The following is a 14,930-nucleotide window of genomic DNA, read 5'->3' as shown; positions in this document are numbered from 1 at the left end:
ACCAAAAACAAACACAAACAAAAAAAAAAAACCAACAACCCACAACCCAAACACATACAAACACAAAAAAAAACCCCACACACAAAAAAAGAAAACCCACCTCCTGAAACATCCAGCAACAGCCAGTTTTCAAACTTCTGTACTCGTGCACTTCAAAGTGGCAACCACCAAAAAAAAAAAAAACAAAAAAGAAATTCAAACACTGATGCCACAGGATGCCACTGAGTCACTGTTGCCCAAACTATCAGGTTAAACTTTTCACAGGAACAGGAAGGGTAGAAGCATTTGAAGCATTTACACCACAACACGTTCAGCAACCGCACTCTCATCCTTCTCAGGAATAACTATCAGTTGATAACTAAATCCAAATCATAGTTTTTCCTTCTCTAATGCATTTTAAACTAGAAGTAACAGACCAGAGAGAATGAAAAAGAGGGTGACTGTTGTTACCACTCATCCACTAATTATTTTTCAACTCAGGAAGTCTCTCTTCTTTCAAATTACTACTTTACATGAAGCTAGTAACCAATTACCCACAGTATCCTGGCCTTTGTCCGATTAAAGAGACTTACAGGTGTGTAGCTGAACAGAGGTTCAAAGTAGGCATTTGTTCTGATGAAGGAAGTTAGGTAACCAAGAGTAACTTGACAAAGTTTTCCAAAATACCCACACAAAGTTTCCAGACGTGCTGTCTAGGTGTACTTGCAGACGATACTACTACTGCCTGAAAATACCGCATATGAAAATAAAATTAAACAAGCAAGCGTATACACCAGAACAATCTCAACAGTTAATCAGACACTTCATTTCTGTTTACGACAAGATTTTGTTGTTTGTATCTTTCCCATGCAACACGGACCATCTTGTTAGGATCGCAGTTAACAGGACATACTCTCAATCTTAAAAAATAAAATATTTGGCAATAGTGTACAGTAAGTTTAGATATGTGGTGAGAAAATTACAAAATAGCTACCATCTCCCCAGCCCTGCAACACTACACGCATGGTTTCACCGTAAAACACGCACACACCACCTAGAAAAAAAATCAACATCACAAATAGTTCTTTATGAGCAAAGTGCTGTTAACATGTAAGACGAAGGGCCATTTTAAAAGACTCAAGCTAAGAGCAAGATCAATTAAAAACCTGATCATCTACTCCCATCTTTTAAGTCGACAATGGAATCCAAGAAAGCAAAGCAAGATAAGTCCTCTGGGTGCAGGAAATAAACACAATATTGATTGTGTACCCAACAGCTGAGCCAACATTTCTGAGGAGGTGGGGGAAACGCTTTTCCAAGCAGAAGTGGGAATGCCTCTGGAGGCACGAACTTGCGAAAGGCCATCAGCCACCCCGGCGGGGTAAGGACACAAGAGACCCCCACAGCCGCGTCTGCCGCCGGAGGGAAAGCAGCGAGCCGTCTGAAGCGGGGCTGCCTCTGAAGGAGGAGGGGGGACAGTTTCAGGTCACAGCCCGAGAGGGAAGGGACCTCGACAGGCCACTCGGTCCGACCCTTCCCGGGAAGGGGCACCTAGGCCAGACTACCTCACCCTGTTGTGGCCCCCTCTGATTTGTAACACCGCCGTTGTTCCTACCTCCGCTGGGAATTGTTTTGGGCTCAACGCCCTCCTCTCTGTGCAAAAGACCCAAAGAGGGACTTGATAGAAGAAGTGATAAAATAAAGCGCTACTACTGTCAGGCACGCACGCAAGATGAGCCCGCACGAGCCGCCCCGGTACGTTCGCTGGCACCCACCCGCGGAGACGGGGAAGCTCCCTCGGGACGGAGCCCGCCCGGGGCTGCATCTTGCCGCCCGCTCCGCCGGCCCCACCGCCCGCCTCCCGCCGACACCAGTGCTGCCGCCCCGCGCTGGAGACGCCGCTCGCCGCCCCCCGCCGGCCACCGGCTGTTGAAGCCGGCCAAGCCGAGCCCGGCGGGGCAGAGCCAGCCAGGCGGCGGCAGGCCAAGGCCCGCGGTCCCTCACGCCGCGCCGTCCACCCCCGCCCGGCCCGGGCCGGCCCGCCTGCCTCCGCCAGCCGTCTGCCTCAGTCGCCGCAGCGCCCGTCGCGCCAGGGGATCGGACTCCGGCAGGCCCGGCCGCAACAGCCCCCAGCCCAGCCCGCGGCGCCTCGGGCGCTCACCTCAGCTTGCCGTGCCGAGCCAGGAACGCGGCGGCCGGCGCCGCGCCTCCCGCAGCCCCCGGAGCCCGCTGCGAGGGAGAGGGGCGGCGGCAGGAGGCACGGCGGGCAGGGGAGGGGACGCGCAGGGCGCGGAAGAAGCCTGGCGGCCGCAGGGGCAACGAACGCTGCAGGGCAGCCGCCACCCAGCCCCCGCGCCACCCCACGGCGCCCCCCGCCTGAGACACCGCGGGGCCGCCCTGCCTCCCCTGTCCCAGCGGCGCCTCCGCCTCAGGAGCGGTCGAGCTGTGCGGCGGAGTCTGGGCTGCGGCAGAGCCGAGCGTCCGCGCCTGCCTGCGGTAACCGCCGGGAGCGGCACCCTCCGCCCTGTCCGCCACCCGCCCTGTCCGCCAGCCGGCCCTGTCCCCCAGCCGGCCCTGTCCCCAGCCGGCCCTGTCCCCCAGCCGGCCCTGTCCCCCAGCCGGCCCGTCCCCGCCCAGGAGCTCAGGCAAAGCCCCAACCCCATTAGCCGAGGTGAGAATTTCCAGTCCCGACCAGAGGGCCTTGAGTTTCTGGAAAGCAACGTGTGGGAAGGTCTGCGTGTCGGAGATAAGAGGCGAGTGAAATAAAACTCAGTAAGGCTGTTTTAATATTTATTTTTGACAGCCAGATGTATGAAGTGGGTATTTATTCAAAAATTTAAAAGTAAAAAGCAGCAACCAAAAATTAAGCAACGTGTTTCTGCCATGGTTATTAGCTCAGCTGGACATCGTCCACCATCTGGATCTGCATGTTGTCAGCTTTTACTGATGTAACATGAACAGAGTAAAAGCAGAGCATAAAAATTGCTGCAACGGCAATTGTGAAAAATGCAAAGGAATTTATTGATCTTTGATAGGAACTATTACTTTGAGATCCATTTCTTTGATGATATGATAGATCTAACAACAACAAAAAAATCCTAACTGGACAAAGCACAAATTTAACAAAAGTGATCTTCCACATGTCTGTGGATAGTGCTGAATACAACCCTTTTTCTAGTTCTTGAAGACAGTTTAAAAATTAATCAGTGTAAGACCTGCACTTTAGCTTTTTCATAGGACAGATTTTTGTGGTTTTTTTTTAACACCATAGCTTTGTCTAGCTCAGAAACAGATTTTTCTTCTGACAAGTTCAAAGCTATGTTGGATCATATCCCACTAGTTAGGGAGATATGTGGTTTCTCAAGTGGAAGCTTTTTTTTCTCTTCTTTTTCAGTTTTTAAGGAAAAATTGATCCTTCTTTAGCAGCCCAGCACAGCTTATGTCTAGAATTATAATTTGACTAGAAATAGGGTTTCCAATGTATAGGGAACTGAACTGTTTGTAGAGTTTTATAAAAACACAATGAGACTCAGAAAAGAGTTCATTTGTCTTTGTCAGCATGACAAGAAGACATTAAAAATAAATACTAGTGCAAATATTCATTAGGAATAACTCTGCAAGCAGCAAAAAAGAAATGAGGACTGTCTGCAGCTGGGAATGCTGACGGACTGATTTTGCCCTGCTTGCTTACAAGCAACTGAAAATGCTGGAGAAATAACCCCATTATTTTCCCTGGCTTATGAGGTTGTCTTGAGTAGAGGCAGTTCTGTCCAGAAAATGGGGGGGGCAGAAAGGAGGGAAAAAAATCACTTAGATACAGAAATGACTGACAAGACTCAAAACCTTATTGATTATCAAGCTGATCTTCAATAGAGTGAAGATTAATTGCAGCACTGTCCGCAGTATGGATCCAATGAGAAGAAGTTAACTTAAAAAAAAATACAGCACTACACAGTTTACAAGTTTGCAAAAGTGATTGGAAGAACACATTTAAACACAGTGACAGAACTAGTTCAAAATGTTTATAAACAGTCATCACTTAACAGTGTTTCAGAAAACATCAGCGGCTGATACTGGCAGAGAGGAAGTTGTGAAAAGCTTAGATGCTACAGAGCAATGGTTCTTACATGAACAAAAAAGCTGCTCTATCTAATCTCTGTTTAATCTGAATAGCCATAATTTCTTTCCCTATTGATCAATACTTTAAACTACAGCTATAACCAATTTTACACAAAAATTAGTAGAGCATGCAACATAAATAAAAACATACCTCTATTTAAAAAATTAGTAGCCATGTATTTTAACAGAGAACTAACAAAAATACATGTTTTTATCTTTGGACATAAACACAGTAAAGCAAAGAATTATTGAAAGAAAACCGCTCATTTTGGTTTAGAAGAACAAAATGGATGGCATTCAACAGCCAGACCACTCAGTGCAGTTTCCTGTTTGCTGCATATTCACAATCCTATGATGGTCTTTCAGAACTATATTCTTGTCGAGGGTTAAGATTGCGGGGTGACAATAAAACCCTGGCAGATGTATTGTTAACCCCCTCTCCCCCCCCCGCTTCCCCCTTTTTGCCCCTCCCTCTCCCCCGCTTCCCACAGGCGATCAGGAGGGAAAGAAGGACAGAGTGAAGAGAGTTGGAAAAATTAACAATGTTTTAGTAATGCTACTAATAAGAATAGAGAAAATAATACAAAATATACAAAACCAATCTTGAAAGTCTCAGCAACTGCAGAGCCGGCAACCAAAGTCCTGGATTGGACTCTGCAGCCAATCGGAGCTGGATTCAGTCTGTCACTAGGCCTCAGTTCGCAGGGACGACTAGCAAGGTCCTCTCCTAATGTCGGCCATAAGCAAAAAGGGAAAAGGGACGAGATCCTCGTGATCTCGCACTTTTATATGAAGCATTCACGTGAATGGAATGTTATACACAGTTGGTCAGTTTCTTGGTAACTTGTTTCTCGTCGCCCCTCTCGCGAGATGTCCATCCGTGCTTATCAATAAGTTTGCATTCCATTGCTAGGTTTACCAAAACATGTGTCTGGTTCTCCAGGAAAATGCAGCTAATATGGAGGCTTTAGCTGACAGGCAGAATTCACTGAAAGAGAAACTTGTTTTTAACAAAACCAGGACAATTCTAACTTTGCTTTGAAGCCAATAGGAACACACACCTACATACATTAATCGGCAGAAAGGCTGAGGATCTCAGCAAGACCTCTTGGGACCCATACTAGAAGCAATACACTTGATAAGGGGTTGACTCTATGGGCATCACAGGGACAGCATGACCCTCATCCCAGGACAGAGGTGACCTTGAGAAAGAAGCCAGATTTGCACTTAAAAAATGCTGCATACTAGGGCTGAGTGTTAGTGACTTACTGCTGCCTAAATGCTGTGTCTCAAGAGCATAATCTAGAAGTAAAGCAATTTGCAGAGGGCTGCTGGAGGTGGTTCGCTTCTACAATTTGTATCTGTTCCAGAGGTATTTGTGAAAATCAAAATTACTGTTTAAACTGAAGAAAATTAGATGTTCTTTGAGAAAAAGGGATTAAAAGCACCCAAATCTATGTAATAGTTGTTATTTATCATTAGCTTAACTGAAACTACAGCAATAGATGTGTGATCATTGATTATACTTGTATATAACTGGCATAGCACTGAAACCAGGATGCATTCACGTGCAAAAAATTGAAAGTCAGCACATTAGTCAGTGGTAGAGGAACAAATGTTGTTTTATCTGTGTCAGAAAAATTAAAACTTGCAGAGAAAAGTCCCATCAGAGTTCCAGACCCGAGCGGACGGAGGAAGAAATGCAGCCGACTCAATATGAGTGATAAAGCATACTTCAACTTTATTGCCCGAGATAGCGTGCATTTATACCAAATACCATAATTATGCATACTTGTCTCTATCTAATAGGCTAAGCACATTTACTTACTCCACCTACTTGGGTTTAGCTAGCTATGCGCATCCCACATTCTTCTGACTCTTATCTCTTCAAAAATATCCTAACCCTGCCTTAGTTAGTACTTTTCCGTTCCCCCCTTTCCCACGGCCTAATAGACAAGCTAACTAAGGCCTACTTATGTCAACTAAAATGGGCTCTGCTCGTACAGTTGCTTGGTGAACTCATGTCTGTGCTCCTTGAGCCAATCCCCGACAAAAACTCATGGTGGTGCACATTTCTTTAGCATTGAGAGTTATCTCATGAAAGATAACAGTATTCAGCTCATGACTTTATTATAGGAGTTTTGTCATGTTTCTAGGACTCTGCATAGAAACTTCATGGTAAGCAGTAGGTTTTGCTAGGTGTTAAAATATCTGTAAAAATAAAACACCTGAGGTACAAAGTACTTTGCAGTTGATGCTATGGAAAAAGTCCATCTGTTTTTTCTTAAACTCCTGGACAAATAAATCAAGAGAGTTAATCCATGTAGAAAGGTTGTTCTGAAGTGCAGGCGTACTTTACTGTGGGAGGCTGACATACAGTTACTTGACTTGTACAATCTACAGCTTTTAGATATTACCAGCCCAGTGTCTACGCTTTCTGTGGTGTTTCTGATATCTCCATGAATGTAAAACGCTAATGCTAACCACCCCTCCTCCCCCCCAGTACCTCTCTCTTTTCTATTTTAGAGAATATCTTCTGATTTTGCATTGTGTTTTTTTCATTAAATGAAATACAAGGGTGCTAATTATTTACCTTTATAACATATGGGGAAAGAGCTATACCATTTTTAAGTGCCATGTTACGACCATTAAGAAGGCATAGATCAAACCCTGCTTGATTAGTTCGGGCCCTTCTGAAGGTTCATTAGCTAATTAAAGTGTATTACCTCAGTGGCTTGGATGCAGAGTACATCTCAAACACAAAAAGTGTTTTCCATGATTCCGTGCAATCTCGTGTGTTACCTGAATTCCTGAGTGCCTGTAAAACGTAGCTGTAATCACAACCTCTGTTGATCACGCAAGCAGCTGATCTCTTCCTTGATCTGCCCTGTTTAAACGTGTGTGAGACGTGGATATAGCCTTTCCTTCAAATTCCATAGTTTTCTGCCTACTTGTGAAGAAGTGCATTTTTAAGTCACACTGCCTTGCAGTCAGAAGACAAAAATAAATGTCTTACTATTCCTCTTCCATACTACAGCAGTGCTCTCACTTCATCTTTAAAAGATACTAAATGTTTTGTTCTGTCCATGGTAGTCAAGCAAGAAAGCATTGGTCTAGCAGAGACAACAGATTTTAAGAACTTTTATTTGAATCCCATCCCTGCCGTTGGTTTCCATGCAGCCCCAAGCAAGTAATTGAAAATCTTAGGTTTGATAATGATTGTCTGTCTCATAACCAGGGAAATTATATAGAGCTGGTGTAGAGTGAATTTTGGCAATCACTTTTCACTTTTGTATATGTATTGCTAGTAACCCAGATATTTTTTAATGAAATGAAAAATCAAATGCTTACATACCATGTTAGCCATTTCCCTTACTATTATGTCGTTCATGTGTGTCCTGCCTTTTAAAACTCCTTGAACTGTTGGTATTTCAGATAATATTTAATGCCCATCCTGGAACAGAAGGATTGACAGGGGTTTGTTTTTTATGGAAGCTTTCACAGCACTAATACTTAAAACTCTGTATTCTTTCTTCTTGTTATGAAAACACAATACACACATATAAAATGGTCAGCCATGAGAGCTAATGAGAAAAGATTGAGTCTTACAGTGATTTCTAAATACTGAAGAACTGTAAGAATAACTCAAACTTCTGGTCTAGATGAGGCAAGATTTAGGGCGTTGTTTTTAATTCACCTTTTTGGTCACACAGAGTAGCATGGTAACGACAGACTTGTCCTGACTTTCCAGATTGAAAGCATCTTATGCACAGCCCTCTCCCCACACCTCCACCCCCCATTAAAAAAAAATAATATTACATTACAGAGGTACAGAGGAAGCAAATGTAAGAGCCATTGTCTTGAAGGAGATCCTCATCTTCAGACCCTACACTCACACTGGAATTTAACCGAAACTATGGTGTTAGCTGAGCATACTTTTTCTTCAGTAAAATCCTGTCCCTCTCAAAGCCAAAAGAGTATAGTCGCTCACTTGTTAAAACCCAAGATTTTATCTTGTGTCTTTTCTAGTCAGAACACCGTTTCAAGATCAACCAACAGGGAAAACCAAGCATGAAAACCAGTGCTTCACTGTGTTAAAGGTGCTGATGAAACTTTTTTTGACACCAGCAGACTTCTTGCTGTGCTCTTCACGTCTTCCTCTCCGAAGCAAACTGAGAAAGAGGGATTTTACATCAATAAAAGAAACTACACACATCTATGTCTTACCTAAAAGTTTACTACCATCTAACAGTAACTGAAAGAGATCTAAGTTCTTCGAACTTCCCTATCAGTCCTACATCCCAGCCTCTTTTCAGTTTTATCCTCTAGGATCTTGCAGCTTTTGTCTGTTTTTTAGCTTTCCTAGCACATGACAGAGAAAGAGCAACTCTCAAAACGTTTCAGAGAAATAGATTACCTTGAACCATTTTTTATTTTCTATCATTCTTTTTCTACTAAATGATAATCTAAAACAATCCAACTCTTATTACCCTTTCATGAAAAAAAAATAATCAAACCAGAAAAATCCCAAACATCATTCTGAACCCCCAAAGCCACTGAACACAGTCTGGTAGAATGGGACTGTCACAACCAGTTCTGAGATCATCCTCTGGACACCCATAGCTAAAGTAATGTCAGAAGATCATTGTCAGCCAGCAGAAGCACAAAAGTTGAAGCTACTTGAGAAAAGCATTAGGCATATGTTGGTGAGAGTTAGGTCAAATGCTTTACTATACTACACACAGCATCCAATGACGTTAAAGGTTTAACACGTTCCTTTTATTCCATATACTTAAATTGTCAGACATCTCTCTCTGCTCTTGACAAGTCTTATCCATGCAGTGTCACGCATTGCAGAGTTTGCGGATCCTACCTTTGAATGTGTGATTCTCCTGAACATCTGATCTAACCTGAATAAATGAAGTTTTGCAGTCTAAGCATCCAAAAGGTTTATAACATTACCCAAAAGAATTAACATGAAAGCACAACAGGGTTTCATTATTTCGTGTTTTGCTTTTTTTTTTTTTTTAATTCCGTTAAGTCAGGGCCATGCCCCAAAGCTGGATTCATGTACAGTGCTTTGTACTGAGCTGGAATTCGGTTGCTAATTGGAAATGGGAGTGATTATGTGCTTATATAGGGATTAGTATTAGGTGGTATTTTCTACTTCCATTTTGAAAGAAATCCTTCTGAGAGCTTCATCTAGATTCCAACTCATCTGTGCATTTGCAGGGATAGAAACCTTCTATTTAGGTATTCACTTTGACAGGTTAAATCAAAACAAGACATTCACAAACAAAACAAGCAATAAATAGGAAGCAGAGAACACTTCATTAGCCTCTACAATGTTCTCAGAAGAATTGTCAGCTGAAATCTGACTGCACTCTTGCATGACTGAAGCGCAGACATTATCACAGATGAACGATAACAGGGCTTTTTTTTGCCTTTCCCAGCTTTTGTATGTTCTCACCGAGTAACCCTGGGTGCTGGCCCTGGCCATAGCTTCTGTAAATGGCATCAGTCTGTCTTCTTCAGCTTTGCAGAGTTCGCCTTGACATATCAGTTCTCTTGCTTAACTGCACAACTTTGTTTAAGGAAAATGCCCAGCATGCTCTGATATGAGAACATACAACTTAATGGTAAGTCCATGCTAACTGTAGGAATTACAGTTATGCAGGCTGGTCTTGTTAGAACAAAATCAACATTTATTTACCATCTGAAAAGGTGCTAAAATGCCATCTTCGCAGCGAACATGTTGGCTTGGAGAGCTGCCCAGGATCCTTATCGGACTATCTGTCAGCTTTGCTGTGTGACTTCATTCTGTTCACCTCACTTCTTGGTCTTTGGTAGGCTGACAGCTCCCTTGTCCACCCTGGGAAATAGGTTTTTCATTCATACAATATCTCTGAAAGTTGCTTCGGAAGGCTCATTGATTAGTGTTATATTACTCTTCAATATGGGTTGCTGTCATTTTCCCAGGAAAAGTACTACCTGTGGGCAATGGCTGTATTTAGTCTTGATGGTTCACCTTGGATATCTGTGTAACCAGAATTAGGTCATTCTCTTTCTCTTCTGAAACAATATATAAAAGACTGAGTCCCTTATTTTCAACCTTTTAATTTCTACGTTTGTAAGCTGGTAAGGAGAATGCAATGCATTCTTTCCTATGTATATTGCACTGATGGACAGATTTTTGTAATACCAATTGCATATGCAGTAAAGGATGCCAGATTTGCAAGCATTGCTGCAACCTTGTGCATATATATACGTCACATAAACAGGTCACAAGCTGAACCTGTTTTTCTAGAACATGGGCTGCTGTTTGCAAGACGTAAGCCTAATTGACTGAAATTCAGGAAGTACAGGTTCTATCCTGCCCTCTGCTGTGCACAGTTAAAGTACCAGTCAATCTTCTCTATTCCTCGATAAGTCAGAACAATAATGCTTTTTCTACCTAATGAGGGCACTGAGAGGCTTAGTGTGTCTGGGACAGCACATGGCTAGTCCAATGTAAATGCATAAAACAGGGGAAAGTTTACAAAAACTCCCTCCAAATCTTGAATATCCACCTAGGAAACAATGGTTTCAGTCCATATTTTCTTGAAAAACTGCCAGTGGCCCAAAGCCATGATTCTGCAGGGACGGACAGTGGTAACTAACATGATAACTAAGCACAGTTTTAGCTACCTTTCCTCACTTCAGCTTACAGGAAGCTAGAACATATAAGGATCATTTTATCACTTTTTCATGCCAGGGTTTATGCTAGGTAGCAGGATGTGGTAGACTGTCTGTATAATTACCTGTCAGCCACAGTATGTAACTCTGATGGTGCATCTTGGTACAATGGTCTGCTCTCTATAAAACACAGGCTGATTTACACCTCTTTACATTAATTCTGCACTACCTTGTACAGAATACATGTATTGCATGTACAGGTATAGGGCAAAAAGGGAAACAATGATAGAGGTCGCCTGAGAACTGCTAGAAGTACTTTGGAAATGAGGGTGAGAAACTGAGGATTATCCAGCAAGGCAAGGTATCTATAAATCCAGGGGAAGTAGCAAGACAAAATAAAAAGTATTTTCTGTTGGATTTACAGAGGTTCAAAGCACAAGTTTCATACAAAGGTATTTGTATATGCGAAGGCAATGCTGTGTTTTCTGGGACTGATGCCTGCGGGGCACAGGTGCCTGTGTGTGAACCTGATTTCCATCTGATGGGTCACAACAGGGAGCTAATATAAAATGACAGCCTTACCGGTGATTTAGCACCAAGACAAAGCAAAACATTTCCACTAGGGCTGCTGGCTAATCATCCGCACTTGGGCTGAGATTTCTGCCAGTATTAACTCACTGTCTGCATGATCAAATATTCTTTTGCCATCAGCAGCTCAAAGATGATATGTAGAGGATGCCACTGAAATTAAGCAAATAGTGTTTCCAAGCTCCCAACATAGCAGCAGGATTAAGAATGCATCACCTTTGGAATGTGTCATGTCAACAGCATTTCCAGCTTTTGTACTGTAAAAATATGCATACCACAGCAAAGTCTGAAGGTTCATATTGGACACTGCCTCTGTGACAGCCTGTTGCTTCTGAAAACCTGCAAGAATTGATACTGCACAACAGGCACACGCCTTTTTTTTTTTTTTTTTTTAAATAACAAAGCTTCACTGATAATTGAAATAAATAACTAGCAAAGAAAAATGCACTGTATGAAAATAGCCACCAGATGGTAACAACCACATAGTGTGGGTATCTGTTGAATTTTCTCAATTATATTGGATTTCTTAAAAGCATGAACACTGATGCATGTGTTACACATGTGAGCTCAACAGGCTGATCTGTAAAAATGCTACATAAGTTGTGAGCAACTGTTCAAACTCTCTCATATCAAAAAACACCAATGAGAAACATGCTCCATAGTCGCTTTGCTCCGGTTAGCACAACACATCCTTCATGTTCCTTCTGACAAACAGGTGAGACAAAATTAGGATGTTCACAAAAATCATCAATATGGTTGACAGTAGTCTTCAGTCAACTGGTTGCTGCATTGTCAAATGTTATTCTCTATTTAAAGCCAAGGAGCCTCTGGTGCTTACTGAATGCTTTTGCCTGATTGCTTCTGCATTAAGGTTGTAAAAGTGAATACTGTGTGGTGGAAGAACCTTTTTCAGGATATTCATCCACTACTCTGTGGTATTAATAGTACCCTCTGCTCACCAAAGCTGTAGTGAGACCCCTGGCCTCTAGACTGTTCTAGGCAAATACAAAAATCTGCCCTGTCACATAGAAAAATAAACACAGAATTCCTAATCAAATACTGTAGTTCTCTATATTTCTGCTGACCCTGATTTACACAGCTACAGGAGCTGCATCAGGCTTCTTAATCACAATCTTCCCAGACATCAGAAAAATGTAACATTGGGGAAACAATGCTTTACCAAACTGTGCATATAAGGCAGAGTGCATCAGGCCTTTGGGGAGCTTCCCCCACCCTTTGTTTCTGGGTGAAGTGGGAGAGCTTACATCTGCATGGGTTATCACCATCAGAAGGGCAAAAAAAGCCAACCTAAAAAGTCTCACCAGCACTTGAATCCTGGTCCACCACCACCATAAAAATTATGGTTATTTTGTTTCTAGAGCTTCCCAGCTCAGGAGGTGAGATATTGACAAGAAGGAAAGTGCTAGATTTTGAAGAGTTCTTGGAGTCTCTGCTGGCTCTGCACAAAGGATGGCAATGCTACTTTGCTTGTCAAGTTACCCATGGCTGTGGAAGACTGACATTTTGCATCAGAACAATGAAATAGCATTTTGGACCCTTTGCTTTTAAAGAAAGTAGAAACAATAGTTTTGATTTCTATTCTTATGAGGGAATTGCTGTAAATTGGCTGTCTCCAAGTTCTTTTTGGCCCTCGTGCTCTTTTGGGTCTCATCTCTACCTCTTCACTGTAGTGGAAGCTGGTAGAGCTGTTGTGGAAACATATATCATCCTCCATGACAAGATCCCATCAGAGCCTCCACATTAAATTATGCTCTGTCTGTATTGCTTTGTTGTTTTCTGAACAATGATCATAGCAGAGGAACCTGGAAAGTTATGGACTTTATTGTAGGTAATACATTGTTCCTTCTTCTGCTGCCTTATTTTCATGACAGAAATTAAGCCATACCTGCACCTGTTCTCTTCAGCGGTGGCTACAGTTACCATTGAGAAGAGGTATTGTTTAGTGTTATGTTCTATCTAGTGTTATGTTCTATCTTTCCCCTGGAAGATGAGATTTTTTTCTTGGGGACTACTGATGCAAACAGAAGCAGTGGTGTAAAGTACAATGCTAGCAGCGCTAATGATATCATTGACTTTGTATAGGAACAGCTGGCAAAAGACTGTTTGGAGCACCAGTATGTCACGCATGGCACAGAGATGTGATCCTTCTGCTGTATCTGGGAAGAGGAAGCAGGACAACAGCTGGAACACAACTGTGTGTGGGTGCCTTGCTGCCTTTTGCCTGCTGTGGCATGCTAGGGCTGACAACTCCTGAAGTCAATTCACGTGCCTTTGCACAGCCATGGGCTGCCTTGGGTCTGACAATAAACTGCACATAATCACCTTTTGTGAGCTAGCTGCCCTGCGGCACAGAGAAACACAGGTGGCCCAAAATAGTCCAGGAGCTCATCAGATCTGCGTCTCATCCACTGCTCTACCCCGAACAGCTCTTTGTGGCCACCCCTTTTAGAAGTGCATTCAGAGCTGGCCCTGATCCAGCATCCATAGACCTTTATAGATTTGAAGGCCCTAAAAATAATGCATTTCAAATAATATATTAAAAGCAAGAATGTGACAGCACACTGGAGAATAGTTCAGCACAGACTGTCCCTCTTTGTGCCTCAGGAGCACTAAGTGGGGACTAATTGCATTGATCATTTCTCTTCCCTGATTGTATGAACATAATGTTTAAGAGTTTGGGATCGGCTGCACGTACAAGCAATTACAGACCTGAGAACCACTTCCCCAAGCTATTGCTGCCAACAGACTTGTGCCTGCCCCAGAATACTCCAGGATATAGCGAGGGTGCAAACATCCCTACTTATTTTCCAATGGCTGCTCAGCAGTGCACCAAGCCTGCAGGCCTACTGTTGGGCATGACCTGTCAGCCACTTGCCCTTGTAATATTATTCTCCTGTCTCACAAGGACAGAACTCTTCAAAATTTTCCCTTATGACAAAACCACCTTAGCAGGGAAAAACAAACAAACAAACAACCCACCCCCAAAACCCCACACAAAACCAACAAACCACAAACAAAACACCCAAACCAACCAACCCACCACCAAACAAACAAACAAACAAACAAAAACCACAATCTCAAACATTAAAGAAAATAGGGGTTTCCAAGCTAGGCCTATAATACTTTCCTGCGTCAGCTTTCTGAGTGATTACCATTTCAGGAGGGAACAAGGATCCAGGCTGCATTTAGGTGTTTCCATTCAGATTTAATCATCCACTTTGTCTCTACAGAAGGCAACCCCATGAAGCAATTGGAAGAAAGCCTAGCAGCCATTCTTCTGTGAATCTCAGTGTGTGATTTGTACCACATCTTCAACTCTTGCCATGATTCAGGCTCTAGCTTTTTTTTCAAATACCTGCAGCCCCCTACTCTATTCTTTGCAGTCCCTCAAGAAACCAGAGACAGTGCCTTGCATCTGCATTACAGAGAATTTATGACTTGGTTGTGACAGTCATTTGCATGTTTATGCTACTCTGGCAATGCACAGGAATTTCCACAATCAAGAGAAGTATAATTTGTATCTGCTTTGGGGCAGTCCGCGATTTACA

General features: G+C 42.9%; 1 protein-coding gene across 14 annotated transcripts in view; it reads right to left on the bottom strand.

Moving 5' to 3' along the window:
- Window positions 1-2,493, bottom strand: part of GOLM1 (golgi membrane protein 1) — a 34,871-nt gene extending 32,378 nt beyond the window's left edge. For 2 of the 14 annotated variants that reach the window (XM_065045865.1, XM_065045866.1), the window contains exons 1-2: window positions 573-815; window positions 101-150 (exon numbers count right to left, since the gene is read on the bottom strand). In XM_065045865.1, the coding sequence (XP_064901937.1) occupies window positions 101-150; window positions 573-607 (85 nt within the window). In that variant the 5' untranslated portion in view covers window positions 608-815. Of the gene's footprint in view, window positions 1-100; window positions 168-572; window positions 816-1,754; window positions 1,861-2,140 lie in introns of those variants that run through there. The other 12 variants (XM_065045872.1, XM_065045874.1, XM_065045873.1 and 9 more) reach the window with 12 other exon arrangements.
- Between the last annotated feature and the right edge of the window lie 12,437 nt (window positions 2,494-14,930).

The sequence above is a fragment of the Columba livia genome, chromosome Z (assembly GCF_036013475.1).
Source record: "Columba livia isolate bColLiv1 breed racing homer chromosome Z, bColLiv1.pat.W.v2, whole genome shotgun sequence".
Classification (NCBI taxonomy): Eukaryota; Metazoa; Chordata; class Aves; order Columbiformes; family Columbidae; genus Columba; species Columba livia.
This window is presented reverse-complemented; position numbering and strand designations above follow the sequence as displayed.